Source organism: Polyodon spathula, chromosome 2, assembly GCF_017654505.1.
Source record: "Polyodon spathula isolate WHYD16114869_AA chromosome 2, ASM1765450v1, whole genome shotgun sequence".
NCBI lineage: Eukaryota > Metazoa > Chordata > Actinopteri > Acipenseriformes > Polyodontidae > Polyodon > Polyodon spathula.
This window is the reverse complement of record NC_054535.1, coordinates 57,709,108-57,735,555: the sequence shown is the minus strand read 5'-3', so window position 1 is coordinate 57,735,555 and position 26,448 is coordinate 57,709,108. Positions and strand designations below refer to the sequence as shown.

Genomic DNA, 26,448 nt, shown 5'->3' with positions numbered 1-26,448 from the left:
CAGATTAAAACACTGGGCTGATTGTCTACCTTTACTTGTAAACCTGTGTTTTTTCAATCTTTTTGTCAGTTAAATCCTTTGTATTTGAAAGCAGTCTCACATTAGGAAAATGTTAATATTTTTTTCTCCTGTTAACAACACTGATACCTCAGCAGACTAATTTATAACAAAAAAATGCAAAAATGCATTGTAAATGCAGTTTAAGATTGCATTTTATACAATAACTTTGTAACTGCAGTTTAACACCACAATGAAGTACAATTCCACTGGAACTGCAGTCAGTCCAATTGTTCCTGCAATTTAACAATAAACCGCAGGAACAATAATACACATTGGAACTGCAGTTTAACTAATCCCTCCAGGATTCCGCAATCATGGAAAAAATTTGCTCCCTACTATCACTGTACATGTCACTAGAGTGCATACACACTGTTTGTATAGTGATAAGTGTGACAGGGTTTCAGTGCAAGCTTTAGTTCAGCCATGGAGAGATTCCAAATGCCATCTGCGAGTTCCGGAAATAAATCTAATTTAGAATCTAATATAACTGCAAAGAAGATGGGGCACAAACGCAAAATACAAGCCCAGTATTTCCAATAACTCACCGTCATAACTTCTTTTAAAATGACAGAAGACAGTAACAACCATGGATAAACAAACAGAGGCTATAACAACTTGGACTGTACTGAATTGTTTTATGTACTTCTTAAGAAAATTATGATGAAATATATTATTATAATAATAATAATAATAATAATAATAATAATAATAATAATAATAATAAAGGATTTCAGTTTAGTTGCAAGTTCAAAGCGTATCCCTATGCTGCAGGTTCTGAAAGATGTCATTTTAATTATATATTGAAATATACACATTTTTTGTACATGAAGGAATAACATGAATTCTCAAAAAATGAAAGGGGAGGCAAACTATATTAGATATAATCCGATTACTAGGGATGACAACCTTTTTGCTCCAAACCTAGCACACATTTGTAAAACAGTGCATTTGTAAAATGTACCAATGCTAATTTCAATCTCAGAACACCACTACAATCGTACTGTTATTATTAATAATGTGATTAAATAGTTGTATGTTTTGACCTTTACTAATTAATTTATTTAAAAATCATTATGTTTACGTATATTTTAAAAAAATGGCATTGAATAGTCAGGGCTGTAGTTTAATATTACATTAAATAGAATCACTTAAGTTCGAACTTTAGTGAAGAATGAGCAATATATTAAATCCTTGCTCTCAATTGTAAAAAAAAAAAAAAAAAATACATTTACATGTTTTATAATTTATTTTTTTACTGTTAATGAAGATTGCATTGTAAATGTTTCATCACCAGATAATTAGAGGTTTATAGACAAAACAGGTGGCATTTTGAGACCTTGTGAAATGACACGATTATATTTACAGTATAATCGTAAATCTCGAAAAACTACTCACTTCTAAATCTTTTGTAGTCATTTTTATATTACTTTAGTATAAATACATGTTAATTTGGATTCGTATGTTGTTATTTTCTGACTTCATGTGAACGAAAAGACAAACATTTGCCCGTTTTCCCATTGGAAATAGTGATATTTCGAAATATCACTGTCCTGGTCACAAAAGCAAAGTTTGTGGGGAATAATAGCCATTTTCTATGCTTTTGAGGCATAAGCAATTAGGAAATAACACTTACTACCCAGGAACAAAAATTGTGTTACACAGTGTTATCCATCATGGATTTAAAAAAACTGTAGATACAAACAAATCAACATCGTTTTACTATTTTGCTAGAATTACCGAGTTTGCACTCTTTGCAGTAACATGTCTATTAAAATGTGGTAAAATGCAGTAATCATGTATGGAACACCCATAGAAGTGGTGTTTGTAGTTTGTAATGAAAACTTTAAAAAAAATCAAGGAAATTAATTGCAAAAACCATATTAATGCAGCAATTAGGGTTGAACTCATCACCACAAAAGCAAGGAAATGTGGAATTTTCACCCCTAACTCGCCATTCCCACCCCCACACAAGCAGCCAAAGTAACCAGACAACACAAAAGCAACCGCAGACTGCAGTCATCAGGCAAGACATAGAACAGGCAACTCTTTCCAGATGAAACAAGAGACATCGATCATCATGATCCACCGGTGCTGTAGCAATGGATATACATGTACACGTCAACACATACACACCCACTTCAGGCTGCAGAACCTTATCAACATCACATTTTAAATAACTGTTTTGAAAATTATTAGAAATTTCACCTGAATCTCACAGGCCGTAACTAGGTTGTGAATGTAGTAGAAAGCTTCTTCAACTGTCTCTCCCACAGACACCAAACCATGGTTTCTCAGAATAAGAACCTAAAACACAAAATGTAAAAGTGGGTTTTTCATGGAGACCAGAACAAAAGTTAAATGCTTGAGGTAACAGAACTTCAATATTTAAATGTACTGTAATGAGTCATTACTTAGTTAGATCCAAAAATGATGTTCTAATCACACCCGTTTCATATTTCCTTTAACTTTTAAATGTCATTTGCTTTCTTATTGCATGTCCCTTACAGTAGGGTGTTTTACTTAAATGAAGGGCCATTTCAAAAGTGTAACATCCAGGCCATAATGAAAAAAACCTTTAAACTGCTTTATGGGAATGCAAACAAGCATTCGGGTATTATCATAACCCTGGTTTCCTGAAATAGAAATGTAACCATTCATTTCATGGGTATTAATCCTTTGATACTGATTAACCTAAACAGATATTCCAAAGCTGCACGTAGTGCCAATGACACAGTCGCGCCCACCCCTGAGGGCATAAAAGAGACTGCGGACACTCAATTTTTCCCTCAAGACTTCTGCAATAAGACGCAGCAACCTTTAAAGTTAATGGTTACAATTCTATGTCAGGGAACCAGGGTTACGATAATAACCTAACGTTCTCTTTCAAGTGCGAAATGTAACCATTACCTCATGGGTAGACATACCAAAGTTGCCAGGAATTTGCAGACCAATTGAAAGCTACAAGGCATGGCCGAGGCAACCTTGTGCATTACCATGAAAAAACCCAGTAAAAGTAACAAAGATTAAAACTTTGAGGGGGAACTCACCTCCAATGTTATGACATAATGGTTGAGCTTGAGGCCGCCCTTTACACTTGTTCCAAACTTAAGGTTTTGTGGATCCATGACATTCAGCTGATACAGCTGTGTAAAAGTGTGCAGCCTTGCCCACACCGCCGCATCGTAAATGTCTGACAGTTGCGCACTGGAATAAAGCCCACAGAGTTGCCATGCCCCTGGTAGAATGGGCAGTGAGCTTTTCTGGAGGGGGCAAGTTGGCTCGTTCATATGCAGTCTGCTCCTACTGCCTCCAACTTTTTATCTTCTCAACATAATACACTAGTGCCCGCACAGGGTCTTCCTCTATCAGACTGGAAAGGAGGCGGATGAAAGGCCTCAAGCTCTACTGTCTGGTTCATGTGGAATGCCGAGATGATTTTTGGCAAAAAAGTAGGATTAGTGCAAAGTGTGACTTTCACCCTGGCTTATGCAAAAATTAAGCAGCCTTTAACAACTGAAAATGTTTGCATCTCACTCACTCGCTTTGCAGATGTAATAGCAATAAGAAAGCCGCTTTCATCGATACATATTTCAGCTGAATGTAAGGGCTCAAAAGGGAGACTTCATAAGCGCTGCCAGCACCACGTTAAGTCTCCAACGACGTACAATGTCCTTCCTAGGTGGCCAAAGCCACCGAGCACCCTTTAAAAATGGCCCCGCCAGGAAATTAGCTCCTGGGGTGACCAAATCAATCTTAATATGACAAGCCGAGATGGCTGCCAAATAGACCTTTAAAAGTAAAGGGGGATTTCCACTCATCAAATAGGTCCTACAAAAATTGCAGTACAGCTGCTATGGGACAGGTTGTAGGGTCTAACCCCTTAGACAGGCACCACATTTCAAAAACTCCCCACATGTACCCATACTGGGAAAACGTGGATTGCAATGACTCTACTAGAAAGCCCCAGACAGCTCAAATGGAGCCGTTCAGGGGCCAGAATCAGCTGCAGGCTCAATGGGTCGGAATGTCCCCTGCGCCTGACTGAGCAGGTCGCGGCGTTTTGGAAGACTCCACAGCTGACTTTTCTGGAGCCGTACCAGAGTTTTCTGGGCCAATAAGGGGCTACTAGTAACACCCTGGCCCGGTCTTGTCTGATCTTTTCTAAGCACAGGGGGAACATGGCAAGAGGCGGAAAGTCATATTGGTGAGCCAAGGTCCACTGCTCAGTTAGTCAACCCAGGAAGATCTACTGTCCGTAGTGACAGAAGGTAACTATGCGCCCAAAGCAACACCTGCGGCCAACCTGGTGGAGACTAGAGTACCTGAGGCCACCCTGGTGGTTTATATATGCCACAACAGTGGTGTTGTCCGCCCGGACAAGCACATGTTTCCCCTGAACCTCCTGTAAAAAATTCTGCAAGGCTAGAAACATTGCCTGCAGTTCCAGAATATTTATATGAAGATCCTGCCACGGGGGCCTCCATACTCCTTGCGCTCCCCTGCCATTCCACACGGCGCCCCAGCCGAGTCTGGATGCACCTGTGGTTATAACCTCTCTCCTGTTAATGCTGCCCAGCGCTACACCTAAGAGAGAGCACATGTGTAGAAGACCCAAAGGAAGGATCTGGGAAGCTGCTGCCATGAAGTCCAGGAGCCCCTGAAACGTCACTACTGTGAGCTTTCTGTTGGGCTGAAAAAGCTTCAGACAAGCGGCTATTCTCTGCACTCTGTCCTCTGACGAGTTCTGTGTGAGCCCCTGCCTGCACTGGAAATTGAGCACAAATGAGCCAGTCGTCCAGGTAATCGAGCACTCTGGTGCCCCTGAGTCTCAATGGGGCTACAATAGCTTCTATGCACTTTGAAAAGGCACAGGGGAATAAAGAGAGGCTGAATGGCAATGCCTGAAACTTGTACGCTATCCCCTGGAAAGCGAACCTGGAGATACTTCCTGTGCCCTGCTCTTATTGGGATGTGGAAATAGGAGTCTTTTTTAAAATTTAGTCGTTGCCAATTATTTTTTGTTATTTTCTCCCAATTTGAAATTCCCAATTATTATTTAGGCTCACCGCTACCACCCCTGTGCTGACTCGGGAGCGACAAAGATGTCATGAGTCAAAAACACATGCTGTCCTCCAAGCCCACAGGCGTCCGGCCAGACTACAGGGGTCACTGGTGCGCGGTGAGCCAAGGACACCCTGGCCGACCTAAGCCCCCCCCCCCGGCAACGCTCAGCCAATTGGAGCGCCACCTCCTGGGAACTCCCGTCCACAGTCGGCTGTGGAATAGCCAAGACTTGAACCTGCGACGTCCAGGCTATAGGGTGCATACTGCCCTCACGCAGAGCGCCTTTACTGGATGCCCCACTCAGGAGACCCTGAAATAGGTATCTTTTAAATACACAGTAGTGAACAAATCGTCTGGCCTTATTGACTGCAACAGCTGCTGTATGGTTAACATTTTGAACCTCCATTGACTCAGATATGGATTGACCTAAGGCCACCATTCTGTTTGGGCACCAGGAAGTACTTGGGAGTAAAAACTTTCTTCCAAGTGAAAAGGATGAACTGTGCAAATAGCCCATTTCCGCAGTAGGGCTGTCACCTCCTGAGACAACACCAACACGTCTCTTGGACCTGTGACCAACGCTGTAGGAAACTAGGTTTCCAGTTTTATGCCTGACTACGTACTGGAGGTGGCCTCTTTGGCATTAGGCACACCAGTTCCTTAGCAGACTCACGTGTCCGATGAAAGCACTACAGCATGTCATTTACTGCAGGACCAAAAGTGTGTCCTGGAGTAATGGGAGCATCCAGCAATGGTGTCATCTCACCATCCGCTATGCACACCTGAGACAGCCAGAGCTGACATCTTGCAGATACTGGTGCAGCCATTTCTACCAACTGCTTGCCTGTTGAATTTAAACATATGGAGCAGGTTTTTATTCACCAGCCGCAGTTCTTCGAGCTGCTGTGGTGTGGGTCTGTAACTCTGTCAAAGAGACTTTAATTAACAGCTCTGTTAAGCCACAAAGATACTGTTATAATTTCCCAGCCGCGCAGCAAAGGCACCAGCTGAATAAGCCTTTCTAAGCATGATCTCCGAAACCTGGCACTGTTGGGGGCTTGCATGTGGAAAATTAGCCAAGCCAAGTTTATGTGCCTCATGCAGGCTGTACAGCATTCCCAAAGAATGTGAAGCAGCAGGTGCTGTAGCCGGGTGACCCCAGAATGAATGCACCTCAAAAGAGGAAATCCAGGTATACCGGAGGAGACACTTAGGAGTGAGACCATCCTCAAAAACCGAGTGTTTGCGATTGTTATCTACAGGCTATGGAACATTCAAAATGTCTCTGACCCTCTTAATTAGTGGCAAAATCTCTGCTGATAGTGATTCAAGTCAACTTCCTCCGGGGTATACCTGATCGATTGCCTCCTCAGACCCAGTGATAGACAGCAGATCCTCTTGCTGCCATTCTGCATGTACTACTCCTTGTGACTATAATGGCACAGAGGGAGCAGGTGTAACAGCTCAGCTAACATGTTTCCTTGTTGGGAGACCGCCTCCCACAGCTTATCCAGCTGCTCAGAGCTATCTGATCTATGAGACCTATGGCTCTTTTTTCTCCTCTTAGGCAAGGGTGCTGGAAGAGTGGAGGGGGATGGAGAAAATTAGGTGTTGATGGTATCATGTGCAGCCTGCAGTTGGATCTTAGTAACATGCTTACCCTCCTCTGATAGCTGCATGGCCAGTACTACATTCTCAGAGGTAGGTGTCTGCAGTGCGTTGATATAATTCTGAAAAGGCATTTTGTTTTGCCACCACGATTCCGAGCATCGACTCAGGCCTGCACCACGGTCGTTACGGACTCATTCTTAGACATAGCAAAAAGCCTAGGCCGCTAACATACCCCTTTAGGAACATTGCATATATTTTCTTCATTCTACCTATCTATGCCAGAATACTGAAGAGTAAGAAACTATAGTGTGTATGTTTCCTTTTCATTAACATTGAGTATTTGCATTGTTGTAATTATTATTATTATTGAAAGTTTGCATTCACATGTGCCAGTTCCCTTTTTCCCCTCCCTCGCACACCCCATTACCAGTTTGTTCGTTAATATTCTCAGATATATATTCCCAATAAACTGTTTAAAGGGGAAATACTTCCTTTTATTTCCGAGGGTCCAGTGCCTTTGTTCACAGTCTAGCAGAATACATGGGTGTTCCACATACCATTCTAATTTCCTAACTGGGATGCATATACATTCTGATTGCCCATACCACTAGGTGGAGGCACTGCGCGCACGCACGCACACACACACACTTACTTTATCTTATATCCATACACCTGAAGCAAAGAGACGGTGGCCAGAAGTTCACTTCAACTCGAAGAACCCAAGACTCCCAGCTGTGAGAGGGAGGTAAGCTCTGTAGGTCACACACATGCATGCTCTCCAAACCCAGTGGAGGCTGGTAGGGGCGTTACATGGGTTTGGGAGAGGTCCCAGCCAAGACCTACATTTCAAATCTTAGTTACCTTGCTTCTAGGCCCCAGGTTCTTCTGGATTAGCACTTTCTCTTCCTCATCCACCAGAATGCCTTGGTAATCATGGTAAGTTACCTCTCCAAGGGAGAGAGCTTCAGGAGAGATTGGTAACAGGCCGCACTTCATCGCTGACACCTTAAACAAGACAAAGTTAACAATAGAACTTGAGCTGGCCCAGTGACACCATCAGGTCTATTCTCAAGACTATTGATAGTTAGTTATAGGCCCAATGTGTTGCACAGGGCTGATCGTTAAAAACTGATGTCACACACAGGTTCTCTCTAATCTACACATACATACAGGTGCACTCCACTGATAACGGTTCCTGATAGAACAGAGTTCCATATACAATTTATTGGGGAGACATGTCCCTGACAAACATGGGTTTTAAATGGGGTATTACTGACTTGTTTATAGCGTATATACCGTTTAATATCAGGGTTCTCCCCAGGCCTCTTCAGCCAGATGGGCTGCCCGGCAGAGTGGCTGTCGCCTCCCAGCTGAAAAAACCCAATCCGCCCATCTTGCAGATGCTACTGTGCCTTTAACAATATGGACTGATTGTGCTTCTAGGAGACTGGATCAGTTGCGCGTTGCTGGGTGAATAGAAAATCTTGGAACCACATGACAGCTGTGTTACGTCTTGACACAACATAACCAATCAGGCGGGTTTTCTGCGTTAAGCACTTCAAGAGGCTAAAATGTTAAAATGACTGCTTAAAAAATAACCAATTATTTACAAAGCAAAAATAATGACAATGAATGCAGGGGGTCAAAATAAGCCGGAGATCGTCGCAATCCACTGCCTAATACTATTTGCGTCGGCTACTTTATTAAAAAAATATTACGATTATTTTTGGGGTATTATCATTGTCAATTTGTTGTATTGTACGGTAAGGCGATATATAGTACATAATAGCTATATATATGCACCATACGTGCATTAACGAAAATGCCCTGAATAAACTTTAGAAAACAATTTAAATGATGCAATAAGCTCAATAATTAAGCTATAAGCTATTTTTTTTTTTTTTGTGAACGCCAATAACCCTGCGTTATCTTTCCCCAGTCAAATCGTAGAGTGTCTAAATAAGTACAGTAATTTACCATAATAAAAAACAGGCATGAAAAATGTAGAACATAAAAAGCACAACCAGATATAGTCAACAAGACATTATTTAAATTCTTTGTCGTATTATATATTTAAAAGTAAGGCAATTTTATTTTTCCGTTAAAAGTGCTCCCGGCTATAATATTCTGCTGCCAAGCTGTACAGAATTCCTGGGGAGAAACCTCACCGTACAGGTTTTCCTGTTCCACAGGGAGGTATTTTGCACAAATAAGGTACATCCGGTACAGTAAATGACAGTCAAGGCAGAATTTGTGACATCAGGAAAAGCAGTTGCTGTTTACGTTTGTTTTATGTTATTGGCACTGCTGCTGTACAGTTTAAAAACGTATACAATTTTAATTACATTTAGCGAAAATATAAAATGTGTAAAATGGCACTACTTATTACACTGTATGTCCCACAGGGGGATGTTTTGTACAAATAACAAGCTCCCGTTCTTTGGCAGTTAAGTGTTCTTGTATTGTTTATATTTAAGGTACTTATGTTCGTAGTTACATACAGCATTTCACATTGTGTTTACTATGTACTTAGTTTATAAAGTACTGATTTCCATTGTCCCTTAGAGTCCATTCTAACTGGAGTGCACCTGTGTGTGTGTAAATTATATTATATATATATATATATATATATATATATATATATATATATATATATATATATATATATAATGTGTGTGTGTGTGTGTGTGTGTATATATATTATATATATATATATATATATATATATATATATATACATACACACACATACACACACACACGATACAGTTCTAAGGCAAATGCATTCAGACTGCCAAGACCTGCATAAACAATCACTCACACCAGATTTTGCAAGAGAAAACGTTTGTTTTTAAAATATATATATTTGTTCAGTACTAAGCCTTTAATATACATTATAAATAAACACAATTGCAAGCCTTTCAAAGCATGTAAAGGTTGACAGAAAAGCTTAACATCTGTTTTGCAGATGATGTTTACAATACACAACAGAAGAAAATACTCTGAAAACAAAGACGTGCACATACTGCTGCTCCTGCAGGTGTATGAATGTGTACAATACACTTGACGTCAGGCCGGGCTGCATAGATTGCAGAGTGCAACATAAATCCAGCTTGATTCACTCCCAGATTAGTACAGCCACGGTCAACGATTTCTCCTTGCAGGTTGATGTTAACCTAGAAAAAAAAAAAAACAGACATTTACAGGGTTAAGTACATTCATTCATTCATTTTATTTGTGTGTACTACGATTTCTAATGTGATAACAAAAGAAATACAAAATGCTCTTGTGATTTACACGAGTGAAATGATTGAGTAGAGGTAAAGGATAAATGTTCAGTGTCATTACAATGCGATTAATGGCCAGCAGGCATGGTAATAAAATACCCCCGGGGCGTGTGGACTTTAGAGTATATCCAACACCCTGAAGTGCCTTATTGCGCTTATAAAATGGGTCAACTAACTAACTAAAAAAAAAAAAAAAAAAAAAAAAAGTAAAAAACATGTTTTAAATTAACAAAAAAGTAAATGTATTAAATAACCTTCCACCTCTGACCTAAAATAGTCCCTTAACCAATTTTTTTTTTTTTTTTAAATAAACATTGAACTGATTTAAAACAATAAGCACTATTTATAGATGTTAAATTTAACACTGCCATTGAAATTGCAGCTTTAAAGATTTACAGGCCCTTTATTTTTTAGATGTTTATTATGAACAGTAGGTGGAGCTGCGTCAATCCCATTAAACTGCATTTTAAAGACACGGTGCAAAAATGGAAACAGAGATGGACAAGACGGAGTTTGTGTAAAAATGTAAATAGCAATTATTAATACTTATTAATATATTATTAATTTGGCTGACACTTAAACAGATAATATTATAATGCTTCTTGTGATAAATAACACTCGTGATTATTTTACGTGTCTCCGATAGATAATTGAATAAAATTCATGATCGAGACTACTTTTTTGCATTATTGCATGGGCCTAGCTTGCTATTGTCAACAAAAAAAAACGAACAACAGATATGTAATACAGAATGAATGGATGTTATTTATAAAAAAAAAAAAAAAAAACACACCTTAAACAAAATATCAGTATGTACATTGTGCTACCCACACACTAACTCACCAGGCTGGAAGCTGTAACCTCACTGTAAAGAAGTCCAAATGGTACAATCAGGAAACGTTCTTGCTCGGAGTTCAGTCTGACCTGTGTGTGGAAAAGAGAACCGTGAAAGATGGACACAGGAATTCATTAAATCAAAACAGCCTTGATTATCTCAAAGACCTCTAGTGCCAGTTTAGTACTTCCACATTTACCGGCGCCCAGACAGTCTACAGGAGTTTCTGGTGCATGGTGAGCCGAGGACACCCTGTCCGACCAAAGCCCTTCCCACCTGGATGGTGCTTGGCCAATTGTGCGCCGGCCCCTGGGAACTCCCGTCCAAAGTCGGCAATGGAATAGCCTGGACTTGAACTGATGATCTCCAGGCTATAGGGTGCATTCTGCACTCCACACAGAGTGCCTTTATCAAATGCGCCACTTGGGAGCCCCAACATTTAAGTTTAATCCTTAAAGAATATGCATAGCAATTTTGCTGCACAGCTTATGTTTGCATGTTATCAAGTTACATGCACTATATGGTTCCTGGCACCTCAATGGTCAACTGTGAATATACTGCATGTGATATCTGGAGAATGGATTATAGAAATGTCAGGATAGCTACTGGTAATTGTAGCCTGACTGGGAATTGCCAGAAACATGAACAGTTAGTTCGGGTTTTCATTAAAAAAACAAACAAAAAAAACACCATACACGCAATGCATGTTTGTAACTTGAATCTCTGTCAACCTACATTTTTGTAAGTTAAATCTCTAGAACAAATGCTATCCTATGTTTGGAGGGAGGAGTTGGGATGCTCTATATTGCTATAGCAAGGCGATCAGTAAGAAGTACAATATAGTTTATTTGCATTAGCGCAGCATCGGTACAGGTTTTTAAAATATGTATTTTTTCAGGCGCACATCTGTTTACTTGGAATGGGTGAGCACAAGAGACAGATTTACAGAAAGTAAAAAAAAAAAAAAACTGCAGCAGCCTAGTTAGTGGGAGTAGACTCAGTGAATGCAGTACTGTAGCTAACTACATCGAGAGCAGCAACTTCTTGGACTAAAATATTGTTAATATTAGTAAGACAGGACTAAATGCAAGGCTTGACTTAATAGTAATGCATAATCCATATGTTAACATTAAAGTATGTACTGTTTTTATTGGAAGTACTTGTGACTTCAAGGTCATGTTGCATTTTACGCACCCAAAATATAGTTTACGTAGCGTGTGAATTGGAGAGTAAATGACCCAAAACCTTATCTGGAGCGCAGGGTACAGTTTAAAAAAAAAATTAAAAAAAGAAATATATTGCATGTGCATGCAGGCCTTTTATTAAGTACTGTATATTTAATCTGCAGCATTGTAATAAAAGCAGATGCCTCTCATATCCATAGGGAGAGAATTCCAAAACAAACAGGCTACATGACTAAGCGCCCTAATGCGAAATGTAGTACGACTACAAGGGACCACCAGGAGACCAGCCTCAGCAGAACAGCCGGGAATGTATCTTTGAACCAACTCTGTAAGACAAGAGGAGCTAGAGAGACCATGCACAGATTTAAAAAAAAAAAAAAAAAAAAAAAAGTCAGGAGTACTTCCAATTCTATTCACTGAGCTACCAGCAGCCAATGGAGCCAAGACAGCACAGGAGTGATATGGTGGTGAACTTTGCCCTAGTTAAGATTTAGTCTTATGTGGAAGACCAGCCAATACTGCATTGCAGTATTCCAGTTGGAGTCACAAAAGCATGAAATGAAAACCTCAGCTGACTAAGTTTAAAACAGGGTGGGTTTGTGCAGTGTTCTTCAGATTAAAAAAAAAAAAAAAAAGTCTTTGTCATAGCCCAAACATGTCCTTCAATGTTCAAGGAGCAATCAGAGGACTGTCATACACTGCTCCTTCGAATTGCTTCTTAAAAGCACAAATATCAAAACAGGAAAACAACCAAGACATGCTTCACATTCAAATGTTCTCTTGGCCCCTGTGGTTCATACTGTACTGTAGTTGTAGGTGGCTGATTTGGCAGCAGCCAATACCTTGTGAATGTTTACTGTCGCTGATTTTGCACGACAGCAAAGCATACACAGTTAGCATCTTTCATCACGCAACAAACCCAGACGACACGCTGTGTCACCTACTTTATAACAAGAAAAAAAACCCCTCTAAATTCATTAACTCCTTCATAAAAAAATAAACTAAATAAAGCCAAACTACAGAACGTGGTATTGCAAAGTTATTCATTACGCTGCACATGTGGCGGACCACTAATACTACTCTCAGTAACATTTCATTGTCAGCTATCTTCCATTTTAAATGCACACACTATTGCTACATATAAACACATTATCAAATCAATCCATTTCTAAAGCAATGTTGATGCTGAAATTGTAATAGAAGACAACTTTCACTATTTGAGTGCTTTTTAGACTTTTCTGCAGAATAGTTTGCAATTTGTGAGTCTGGGAAGACGTCTTCTACAGATTTGCATAACTAGTCACAACGTGCAACGGTAACTTTCTTGTTCTCAGTTTTTCACTGTTAAAATTAGTCCTGCATAGTTTACAGAAAATGCCTTTTTCCAGTGTTGTTTAGGATTATTGTGAGAATATGCTGTTGTCTAAGAATATTGAAATGTGAATCAATTTTATTTATTTATTTATGTAAAACTCAAGTATGTGAACTTGCCTCCTGCACTGAATGCATGCCTGCCACAGGGCTCCCCTGGGTCCTAAACCCTGCTAGGTACAGATGGGGACTGCAGTATCCACAGACTGTGCATGACTTCTGTAGAAATTAAAGGTTTGCTGACAAAGGGGTTTAACAGCAGCGTTTTGAGCAAAATACGGGAGAAAATCTGTTCCGAGAGAAGTGTCCAAAAAACAAGAGTCCGGCAAGTAATGAAGAGTTGACAGGTCTGTATCTGTTTTGCCATTTTTGCCATATTTCAGCTTAATAAACTACAAAAACGTAATACAAGTAAACAATTTCTTAGTATTTACACCCATAAATTTGCCAGTGACAATAACATTGAATTCAATAAATGTAAAGTATCAAATCATTTATTATATTACTGTTGATAAAAAATCTATTTAGTATAGAAGGAAATAAAATAAATCTTGGCATTTATTAACAATGCCAATGACATCAACAGCCAACTGAGTAAACACTAATGATTTCACTTTACAATTTACTGATGTTGTCGGTGACTAACAACCTATTCAATATATTGCGAAGAATGTCATTACCATCTGCGCATGGTATGTGGGGGGTGGACTTAAAAAATAAATAAATAAATAACCACACAACACACTTTACACTTCTTTAATCTATAATAGATTACTATTGGAGGCGGGTATTCTACATCTCCAGTCAAGTAAGTAGTCCCTGGCTAGGGTTGAGTTATCGCAAATAAACAACATACCTTGGGCATAGCAAATTATAATGTCTAATATCCACCATCTCAACAATAAATAAATTATATCAAACTTTAAAAAGGAGAGCAAAATTGTCATTTTAGATAACAATATTGCTGCGTTGTTAACTCCTTCGAAAGACTCTGTCCACGTACTGATCATATACTGCGTGTTTCGTTTCATAGTGGCATTCAACATTATAGTCTTTCATGACTCCAATGGACTGTTTGCACAGAAAACAGAGAGGTTTTCTGTGCTTGGCAGTTGCTCCGTTCATTGCAGGCCACATATAAGGTTCAATTGGAGAGAGACACTGCTGGCTACATTAAAAGGGGTTGTTGGGTCACACGCTTTGGGCACCCTTGGTCTACAATGTCAAATGTTGTCTGAATAAGGTTTAAGGCAGCAGCCATACGCATTTTCAATAAATCGTAGCCTTTTTAAGCTTCCAGCACACACTGAAGTAAAGTTTTTGTTTATAGCTACCAGTCTCTTGCTGTATGTACCAGATAACCTTTTTTTTTTTTTTTTTTTTTTTTTTAGTTTCCATGATAACCAGGCAAATCTTTTGCTTCCAGTATGTACAATCTTGGGCAATAGACTGAACACAAAAGTTCAGTATTAATTAGTTTATTTGAGATTTAAGTTGACTTGATTTACCCATTTTGTATGCATAGAAACAAAGCCCAGGGCTTGATGAATGTCTGCAACATGAAAAAAAAAAAGTGAAGTTGCAAGAGGCTGCACCACTGAACAACTGCAGCAAAAATACATTGCTCATGTTTGCTTATGGTTTCCAGAGACATTACTTTAGCCCAGTCATCTTTGGTTGAGTTTGTATGCGCAACAAAAGTTCAGGCAATCTCTGATGTTTTTCTTGCTCACAAAGGGCTTCTTAACAGGCCTTTCTGACACCAGACTATTTATTCTCCAAGAGACGACCTTCTCTCGGTGCACACAAATGCCTTCACTCTAACTTCTTTCCATTGCCACAGTAAGTGGACACTACTAGCCGTCCTATTTCTCAAACTTGAACCTTTGTGCATTCAGATCTGGGGACAGCTTTACAACTTCCAGTCTTCTTATATTTCTGGATGATCCTAAATACTGTGCTTTGGCTGTGTGACAGTGTGGCTCAGTGGATGCAGGTGCAGGAGTGATGCAGTGCAGTAATGAAACAGAGAGAGACTTATAACCCTGTTTGGAAAGGTTTTATTTCAGGTCAGGCGATCAAACAATAAATCCCCCAGCAATACACACTAATGTGTACTACAGGGGATAAACAGGGGAAATCCAGTCCCAAATAATAAACAACATCCGCCCCACAATAACACAGACACGGTCACTAGTGCTGTGTGTGTGCAGCAGTGCTCGTGGTCGATGATACTAGTTTCTATTTGTGACAGTGGTGAAGTGCTGTTCCGGCTTAGTGCTGGCCCCTGGCAACAGCTCCGGAACTGTGTTAACCGTCTAGTAACGTACAGACAAGACAATTACAAACAAACAAAACACAACTCATGATATAGTTTCTGTTTTACGCTCTCACAGTCCGTCTCTGTTCTATGCAAAACAAACCAATGCGAAGGAACAGATTACGATTCTCTGTCCCCATTTTATGCTGTCAAGTGCAACCGCCTCTCCAATCTGCAGCTGCCACGTTGTTTCCCTTCCAGGTCAATGCATTATTGCATAGGAGTCTCGCCCCCTTCCTTGTTGGCTTCTTTCCCAGGGTTCAAGGGAAGTCACTGTCAGGCCAGCCCATCCAAGGAACGCTGTTCTCGCTGCTTAGTGCCCTCACAGGTCAGGACAATGTAAAAATCATGGTTCCATAGCTTAAATCTACTCGTTCCCACTTCTAATTGTCATCTTTTCATTACTTCTAATTGAGTAACACATGTCAAGATTTGTGATGTCTTCTAAAATCATGTGCTTTCATGCTAGACTTCAAATATATCACATTGTTAGTTTTTTATTAAGTTTATGAAAATCAAAATTATATAATTAGTATTGGGTAATGCAAAACCTTTGGCCATAGCTGTATTATGTGATTTGAACCAGAAAAATCAAGCAGATTTTATATATGGCGGTTTTTGGTTTTAAAATGCAATTTTCTCCAGTCGTGTAACACATATGCGTTTGTGCACCTTTCTGTCCGTATGTATTAAATATTCTCACAAAACTTGAAACGCGGGAGCGCAGAAATAGAGGATACACTACATTATACCTAAAAGCCCCAGGAGCAGTCACACTGATGACCACACGGAAAACAATTCTATTTTGATTACACAGAACAGCATTCTACTTTATTATTTTTATTTACCAGTGCGCAATGTTTTAGCTGTAACTAGATTAGTCTCTACTCTCTGCCTGAGTGAATGACTGACAGCCTATTATTTTTCAATTAGCCATTTGAAAGGCTAGCGCCTACTTGCCAGCGTGCTGCTTTAGTCAGTCAATTAGCATCGGGACTAGTGAAAATAAATACCAGAGACCGTGGAGTTTTACTACGCAACAAATATAGAGTTGATGTTTTGGATCAGATGGCATGGAAGTATTCTATGAAAGCTGGCTCCTGACGGTGGTCTGTTCAGGTGTTTTACAATGTATTGGAACTAGCAGCCACCAACTCCTGGGTATTTTACAAAAAGCAGAGAGAAGAATTTACCAAGGAGAGAATATATTTTACAGTTAGCACAGGAACTTTGCAAGAAGCATTTGGAACAGAGGGAGACTGCCAAGCGTGTACCCACAGCTGAAGCTGGCAACCCCACTGAGAGCCACAAAAGATGCCAATGCCAGGTTGGCAAGTGCAATAAAAATAAATCTTCTGGACAGCTGTTCCCTGTGCAGAAAGGTGACATGGAGAAGCGCATTATCTGTTTTGCTTGTGAACAGCCTTAGACAAAAAGGTAAAGGTGGTGTACTTTTAAAAATCTGATATCAAGGCTAAATGTGATTCTGGAAAACACTGCAGCTTGCTGTAATCCTACATTGGTTTCAATATTCTAAACTACTGCTCTAGGCAACCAACAAGATATATTTTTAAATATATAGCAAATAAAAGGAATTTTGGAGACAAAAGGATGGCAGGATATACTTATCTAAACCAATAAAACTTAACTTTGAACCAGTAAGATCTTGAAAACAGCTTAATGGAACTAGTGATAACGAATTTCCAGTGAGCAAGCTATGCACTTTAAAAGCAGCTCCATCAACACAATACAATTATAATTATGTACATTAAAACATATTGCATAAATGAGATTTTAAACAGATACACACGCTTTCTGAAGTTTAAAAACATTTTTTCTTTTCATTCCAATTAATTTATCCTATCAGCTTTATAACAGGTTTATAACATTGATCTTTCTCTGGCTCTCATCCCAGATGGCCATCTTGCTCTCTATAGAAAAGTATTTCAGTGATCATCTAATCAGAGGCAGCATTCGTGCCAATTAAAGCTGCAGTAGATTAAATCATTCAAATTCAACACTGGATCCTTCAGAAGCATTGCAATGAATCTTACAGTTCTATCAATAAGGAAATGCCTTGCTGTGTCATCCAATCCCCAATTACAGACTTCCTCTCAATACTGTAACCAAATTGTAATAATGGTCACATTTTTAGATATCACACACACACATACATACACAGTGCCTATAGAAAGTCTACACCCCTTTGAACTTTTTTCACATTTTGTTGCGTCAGTGCCTCAGAGTTCGATGCATTTTTCATGCATAATGCATAATACCACAGTAGTGACGTCAAAGTGATAATTCCTCTAGAGGAAAATATACTTGAACTTTGACCCATTCGACTCTCGAGACCATCACTTTCAATTCAAACACAAAATGTCTCGTTTTAAATCACTCAGGTGTTCTACAGCACCTAAAGTTCATTAATGATCAACAAAAGTATTAATAGTAAAAACAAAAATGTTATGCAAGCTGGTTTTACTTAACTTCAGAGAACCATGTAGAGGAACAGTCTCTCTTAAAACCTCTCCTTGAACCCTTTAAGCTTTTTCCATTTCTTGGGTTTATTTCGACTTCTTGTATTGCCTATTGCTGTACCATGTTTTGTAGACATGTTGTACTTTGTGGTACAAACTTTTTTGGGTTGACATTACGACTTCATTACAAAAATGGTAGTAATGTTTTTCATTATCCTCCCGGAGAAGTTCCAAAACAACTCCTTCTTTTGTTTCTGTGACAGTTTTCCAAATTACTCTGTCTTTGGTTTTAATGAATTTATGACATCATTAAACACTGTAAGATGGTTCTTATTAATAATTGAGGGACTTCCCCTAATTTTCTACAGTGCCTATAGGAAGTATTCACCCCCCTTGGACGTTTTCAGTTTGTTGTGTTACAACCTGAAATCTTGATGCATTTAAATGGGATTTTTTTTTCCCCCTTTGATTTACACAACCTACTCAACACTTTCAATGTGTGAAAAAATGGGGGGGGGGGGGGGGGGGGGGGTAAAAACAAATCAAATTAAAAATAAAAACCTGAAAAGTCTTCATTAGATAAGTATTCACCCCCTTTGCTATGACACTCCTAAATAAGCTCAGGTGCAACCAACTGCATTCAGAAATCACACAATAAGTTAAATGGAGTCCATCTGTGTGCAATAAATGTGGTTCACATGATTTCAGAATAAATACGTCTGTCTCTGCAAGGTCCCACAGTTGGGTAGTGCATTCATAGCAAAGATAGTACCATGAAGACCAAGGAGCTTTCAAAACAACTCCGGGATAAAGTTGTGAAAAGGCACAGATCAGGGGAGGGGTATAAAAAGATTTCAAAGGCATTGAATATCCCTTGGAGCACAGTCAAGTCAATCATTAAGTGGAAGGTATACAGCACCACCCAGAATCTGCTTAGAGTACACCATCCTCCCAAACTGAGCAGTCGGTTAAGGAGGACATTGGTCAGAGAAGCCACCAAGAGGCCAATGACAAGTCTGAAAGACCTACAGCGTTCCATGGCCGAGATGGGAGAAACTGTCCATGTGTCAACAATAGCCGAGGTACTCATTTCTGAAAAAAGGAAGGAAGCCATTTCTGAAAAAAGCCCATGTAATATTCTGCTTGGAATTTTCAAAAAGTCATGTGGGAGACTCTGAAAAGATCTGGCCCAAGATTCCGTGGTCCGATGAAACAAAAACTGAACTATTTGGCCTAAACACAAACTGTTATGTCAGGCGCACCCAACACACCACATCACCCAGGTAACACCATCCCTACTGTGAAGTATGGTGGTGGCAGCATCATGCTATGGGGATGCTTTTCATCGTCAGGGACTGGGAAGCTTGTCAGGGTAGTGGGCAAAATGGATGGAGCTAAATACAGGCAAATCCTTGAAGAAAACCTGCTTCAGTCTGCAAAATACCTAAGACTGGGACGGAGAGTCACCTTTCAGCAGGACAATGACCCCAAGCACACAGCCAAAATGATACTGGAGTGGCTTAAAAACAAGAAAGTGAATGTCCTAGACTGGCCAATGAAAGCCCGGACTTGAATCAGACTGAGAATCTGTGGCAAGACTTGAAGACTGCTGTCCACCAACGATCCCCATCCAACTTGACAGAGCGAACAATTTTGCCAAGAAGAATGGGCGAATATTGCACGATCCAGATGTGCAAACCTGGTAGAGACTTACCCCAAAAGACTCACAGCTGTAATTGCTGCCAAAGGTGGTTCTACCAAGTATTGACTCAGAGGGGTGAACACTTATCTAACCAAGGCATTTCATTTTTTTTTTTTCATTAACTGTTGGTTTCACGTAAAAATTATCTTGCCTCTTTAAAGTGTTGAGTAGATTGAAACATGACTTACTGTCAAGTGGTTGTAGATCAGCTGTGACCAGCTGAACAGGTCCGTCAACCTGTAGAAAGCTGCCAGTTTACAGCGAAGTAGCTTTTCTCCCTTCTCGTAGGCAGTGGAGTCTGACCCACGAAGGTCATTCACTGGGGTCACCATTCCAAGACCTGAGCAGAGAATGCACTGGCAGAATTAAAGACTGCACAATGCGCATACCGTACAACTTCTGTTGACTTAAACACAACACATAATTGTATAAAACAGTATTACAATCTTTGAATGGATTAATTATATGCTACATAAGCGTGGATGATACGGCTGCAACAATGGGTACATTCTGACCTTTGACGGTTCGGAACACATTAACGAAGGAAGGTTCAAACCTTCGATTGTACTAATTTACATAACTTAATGCTGACATCACCACAGTTACTAATCCATATAAATGAAATAAAACATTAACATGTAGCTTAAAAATACATTATATAGAAGAGCAATCATGTTTGTCATTCAGTTAAATAAAAACACACAATATGACATTTCTTGCAACATGTCTTGTTATTGCTAACTTGTTTACAAAATAAAAAATAAAATATTGTTTTAAAAAAATGCTTTCCAGTTTGTTAAACGGTTTAACAATCCAGACATGGGTCGCATGTTACTGTAACCCCTGGCTGGGATATTCATACACGCTCTTGCCAATTTATTTTAATCCAAAAAGTAGGGTTGCAACCTTTATAAAATTATTACTTCATACTTAAACTTCATTACTTGCAACTTTTGTTGCACAATGCAGGGTACCCAGATAGCATGTATTCCCCTGGTCGCACCCTAGTCTTAAAAATAAACGCAAATTTTCTCCAAAACGTAACAAGCTCAATGGAATACTTTACACTTTTTGAAAACTTTTTTTTTTTTTCTTTCGGAAGCCTGTTTCAGCTGTGGTTTGCTTTTTTTTTTTTTTTTTTAAAGGGGCGGTGCTTTAACCTACTCAGTGCTCAGTTTTTGAAAATAAAAAAAACAGTGTTAGCATATTTTTAATGTTTCATACTTACTCTGCCATAACACATCTCTTACATCTTGTACACTAGGTATTCAGTGCATTTTCTTTTTTATTGATGCAATATTGCCACTATAGGTACTCTTCCAGTGCTTTGGTACTATACCTTGAAGCACAGCGGCGGCATTGATAAAGAGATGCTATTTATAACTATCCGGTAGGAGACTAATACACTAACTTCTGTTTAAGTAATAGGCACTATACAAAATCAAAAGATCACATTTTGCAGTGACATTTAAAATGTGTGACTTCTAGTATTCACACATTGTCAAAATAGTTTCTGTTGAGAGAAAGACATACGTGAATGCCTGCCTGACAAACCTTAGCCCTAGTGAATGCACACACAAACCACTGAAACGTTATTATCATAACCCTGGTTCCCTGAAATAGAAATGTAACCATTAGCAAATGGGTATTAACCTCTTCAAGAGACAAAACCTGAATAAGATATATCAAAGCTGCTCAGCCAAGCCTCTGTGATGCCGTCATGCCCACCACCAAGGGTATAAAGACTGCGTGCACGGAACTCAGTATCATTTTTCCTTCAAGCTTGCTGCAATCATGGATGCAGCGACCTTGAAGGTTAATGGTTACATTTCTATTTTAGGGAACCAGGGTTACGATAACCTAACGTTTCCTTACAAGTACGAAATGTAACCATTACCTAATGGATCAGTACACCCAAGCCATTGCAAGGGCAAAATTGCTGCATGATGGGAATGCTACAAGGCTAAACAGAGGCTGCCTTGTGCGTTACCATTCAGGACCCCAGTAACAAGTAGCTATGGCTAAAAACGCGTGGGAGAAACTCACCTCTATGCCTGTGTTGTAAGGGTTAACTCAGAAGCCGCCCTTAACACTCTAGTTCCAAAGCCAAGGTTTTGAGGATCCAGGACATTCAGTCTGTAGAACCTAGTGAAAAGTATGGGAGTAGCCCACTCTGCTGCATTGCAAATGTCCTTGACAGATGCACCCTGGAATAAAGTCCACAAAGTTGTCATTTCCTTGGTGGAACGGGCAGTGAGCTTTTCTGGAGGGGGAAAAGTTTTTTCGGTCATAAGCAGTCCTGACAGCATCTGCTATCCATTTGGTAAGCCCCATAGAAGACAAAAAATAGTTTGGACTGCAGGGTTGTTGTGCAGCATCTTTCCTCTGTTCTGAGACAGCAGATCGTGGGTCACTGATAATTGCATTGGCCCAGCTCCTGCTATCTCTAGGATTTCCAAGAACCAGAACCTCTTCGCCCAGTAAGGGGCAACTAGAATGAGACATGCCCCGTCTCTTTACCTTTCTGACCGCAGCTGGGATTAATGGCAGGGTCATTTTTATTAAGCCGGTCGACCACGGAATGGACAGTTCATCTACAACCGTGGCTGCTGCTTGTTGGAACTGGGAGCAAAACAGTGGCAGCTGGTATTCTCTGTTGTGGCAAATAGGTCAACTACAGGTAGACCTAGCTTGTGGAATATCCAGCGTAAAACCTCTGGCTGGATTTGCCATTTGTTAGGCAACCTCTCTCTACTCAAAAGGTCTGCAAGGCTGATGTCGATTCCGGGTAGGTAAGCTGCCTTTATGTTGATGTTCTGTGTCCTGCACCAATTCCACATCTTTTGTACCTCCCTGGTGATTTACGTATTTTACAGCTGTGGCGTTGTCAGCAAGAACTAGCACGTCCTCTTGCTTTAGAACTTACCTGCTGCTGCCATGTGCTCCAGAAATCAGGGAAAAGTTGTGTGCTGTTGGTCTGGCTCCCATGGTGAAATGACCCGCCAGTTGACAAATGGTGGACATTCTCTCTGTGACTGTGCCAGGAAGAGTCATGACTTTTCCGTTTACCAACAGGCCCAGGTCCTGATAAAGTTGAAGAGCTATGTCTGTGTTTTAATACCCCTTCCCTGGATGAGGCCAGTATCAACCAATCGTCAATGTAAGGGTGAACATGGATGCCTCTGCTTCGTAGGCATGCTGTGACTTCTACTATCACTTTGTTGAACCCTCTGGGGGCTGTAGAGATCCCAAAGGGAAGCACCTTGAATTGGTACATGCAGTCCCTGACAGCAAACAGTAAGTATTTTCTGGAATCCTTGTGTATGGGGTGATGGAAATCATATAGAAACCATCCAGTCTCTGGTTTGAACAGCTTAGATAACAAAGAGGCTGTGGTCCACTGGTTAAAGAAAAGGGCTTGTAACCAGGAGGTCCCAAATTCAAATACCGGCTCAGACACTGAATCACTGTGTGACCCTGAGCATATCACTTAACCTCCTTGTGTGCCATCTTTCAGTGGAGACATTGTTGTAAGTGACTCTACAGCCGATGCATAGTTCACACACCTAACTAGTAACTGCCTTGGATAAAAGCATATTCTAAATAAACAAATTCCATTTTGATCTTTTCTGTCAGAATGTGTTTGTTCATACCTCTGAGGTCTAAAAAGGGTCTGAGCTTCCCATTCTCCTTGGGTATTAAGAAATACCTGGAGTAGTGGACCTCCCTCTGCGAAGATGAGGGTACCCGTTCTATGGCGAAGTAAAGGAGCATGGATCCTATCTCCTCCTCCATCTGTGTCAGGGAATCCAAGACTGGTGCTAAAAAGAAAGTCCCCTTGAAATGTGTCAGGGGTTAAAAGAGGTTGTCTTCATCTGCTGAACCAGTCTTGCAGAGACAACACTTGCTACAGCCCTAGCATTACTGTCAATGCCATCAACTGCTGCCTGCAGCTGGATCTTTGCAGTAGTTTTCCTGTCTGCAATCTGTATTTTTCTTCTGCAATCTGTATAGCCAGTTCAGTGTAGGAAAGCAGACACCTGGCTCCATAGTTTATGTTGATATTTTGCTGTGTGAATTTTAGTTATTGAAGCACATATTGCAAGTGGAGGCAGTGTAGCCCTTCTTCAAGAATGTATACATTTTTGTACCAAGTGGCGTAGTGGATTTTGTATTGGCAATGAGAGAGGAAAACATCCATTTCAAAAGCAGCTCTGCCTTATTATATTGCCAGCTACTGCAACGTCATCGTCTCCCATGCTGGCAAGTGCCAGCGGAGTAGTATTGCTCTTGTGTACTCCATGCTGCCGTGGTCCATGTATCAGCCACCGGGGCTACTAGCTGTAGAGGTACAGGTTGCCTGCAGGCACTGAAAAAAATATATCCTTAGCTACCGGGGGCATTAACACTAGAACCGCCACGGTTATACTCCTAAAACAGACCCCGGCAATCATTACGACGGTTACATTTTAAAAAACACCATTTAATTTAATTTACATTTCATATTAAAATGAAATGCAAGCTATCGGATACAACTCAACAGTTTTATTCAAGCACATCATATCTAACATCTGCACAGCCAAAACGCTGTACTTAAATGAACAATTAAACATAAAAAGGGTTTATTTTCTAAATTACCACATACAAAAGCACTACTTCAGAAATGAAAAAAAATTCTCTCCTACTGATATTTTACATGCATTCCTTGTCCAAAACAAAGGAAATGGCTGCCAGATCCAGTAGAGATAGGCATGTATATAAAAATAAAATATTGTAGGTTATATTCAAAATAAAAACATGTATTGTAAAAGGCAGTCAAAATGACAACTTTGGCAGTTCTAGGTGGGTAAGATTACAACTTTCTTATTTTCATGATCCTGCCTTTCAAATGTCGACAGGGTATTTAATACATGCATTTAGGAAAAGTCATAAACTGACAACTGCATAACTTTTAGACACGTGGAGTAACAAATTTGAAAACCTCAAACCGTCAAAATGACTTACCATTGCGGTTCTAGTGTTAATTCCTGTGGAGTCATCAGCTGGAATCTCAGTAATGGCCACCGTTGTTTTAGTTGCTTCCTTCTCCCTGCTATCACAGCAATGGATTAACTCATTCTCATCCTCAGGGGAGACAAGGTGGAGCTCTGGTGCTCTGTGGAACTACCTGGTCTAATTGTTTTTGTTTTCAGCACGCAAAACTGAAGGTGAAGGAGCCTTTCCCCTTTGTGTCGGTGTGTCTGACATGTCATCACACATTAAACTAAACTGTCTACCACAAGGTGGTAAAAGAGGAGAACGACACAGTGAACACACAGAAGGCATGTGTGCATGAAAGACTGATAGCCACAGAAGAGAACAACTAGCAAATCCCCTACTAATAATATAATGCAGCACAAAGTCAGCTGACTTACGCGGCTTGATCCCTGGGAAGGGGCGACAAGTAGGCGGGTTCACGCGGGGCGCAAGGCCGCAGCGGGATGTAACAAGCAGGTTGTAGGGCAGAAATACGTGTAATTAGTAAATCTAGTAGAGCGATTATTTGTACTATTACATATAATGTGTAAAACACAATAAAATGTGAAAATGCTTAACAGAAAGCGTAACAAGTACTTATCTGATTCGGCTCTCCTGTCAGGTCAGTTCTTGAAAAGGAAAAATGGCGCAGAGATCCGTGCGTGCAGTCATTTATACACCCGGGGGCACAAGACTACATAACAGAGGTACAGCTAAGCAGCTTTATTATATCTTACTCAGGTTTCGGGTCTTAAAGAGGTTAATACCATTCAGTAATGGTTACATTTTGTACTTGAAAGCGAACCATATTTTCTGCTACAGCTTTGTCTGGAAAAGAAAATGTTTAAAAACGGATGAACCAAACACTTGCTCTAGAAACTATTTGGACGCAATATACTGTGTATAAAGTGTACAATAAGCAGCTACTTAGATCAACTTTATATTCTGACACAAAGAAGCACAAGAACATTTCATACTGTTTGGGAAATTGTTTTGTCAGCAGTTTGAGTGAAATAATTCTCTTTACTTTGCAGCTCATACTCACTCATATTGAGAGCAGCCATCCCACCCTGTGGTGCAGCCGGACACATGCTCGGCATGTTTGTTGTCATGAAATCAGCAATCTGCTGCAGTGCCAGCAGGCTGGTGGGGTTTTTTCCTTTCTTAAACTGGTCCTGGATCATCGTCTCCAGCTCCTCGCAAAACGCCTATTACAAGGAGAAAAAAACAAAACAAAAACTCATGCAGTAGATGAATATTTAAGCATTTCTAAATCCACCTACTGACTCCAACCGCTGATGAAAATCTAAAGCCATCATGTTTACTTCCATGGGAAGCTACTTTTAGCACACTATCAGAAATTTAAATATTGGATGTTCTACAGAACAGACTATAAAAAAAAGTTGTTTTTTATCAAAGTTTACTTTGTAGTAATGCTACCATAACACAGTTATTCTAAATTTAAAGAAAATGGCATTGCTGCATTCATTTTTTTTATCCAGCAATTTGTCATTTCTT

The 26,448-nt window shown here is 40.0% G+C and overlaps 1 protein-coding gene across 10 annotated transcripts in view; it reads right to left on the bottom strand.

The window, feature by feature from the left end:
• The window catches only part of LOC121298690 (alpha-adducin-like), a 95,659-nt gene that overhangs the window by 43,046 nt on the left and 26,165 nt on the right, over nucleotides 1-26,448 (bottom strand). For all 10 annotated transcript variants that reach the window (XR_005947301.1, XM_041225923.1, XM_041225951.1 and 7 more), the window contains exons 3-8: nucleotides 25,976-26,138; nucleotides 20,103-20,254; nucleotides 10,866-10,946; nucleotides 9,762-9,911; nucleotides 7,597-7,740; nucleotides 2,266-2,364 (exon numbers count right to left, since the gene is read on the bottom strand). Coding sequence is in view for 9 of the 10 variants with exons in the window: in XM_041225923.1 (XP_041081857.1) it covers nucleotides 2,266-2,364; nucleotides 7,597-7,740; nucleotides 9,762-9,911; nucleotides 10,866-10,946; nucleotides 20,103-20,254; nucleotides 25,976-26,138 (789 nt within the window). In the remaining variant the exon portion in view is untranslated. The remainder of the gene's footprint in view (nucleotides 1-2,265; nucleotides 2,365-7,596; nucleotides 7,741-9,761; nucleotides 9,912-10,865; nucleotides 10,947-20,102; nucleotides 20,255-25,975; nucleotides 26,139-26,448) is intronic.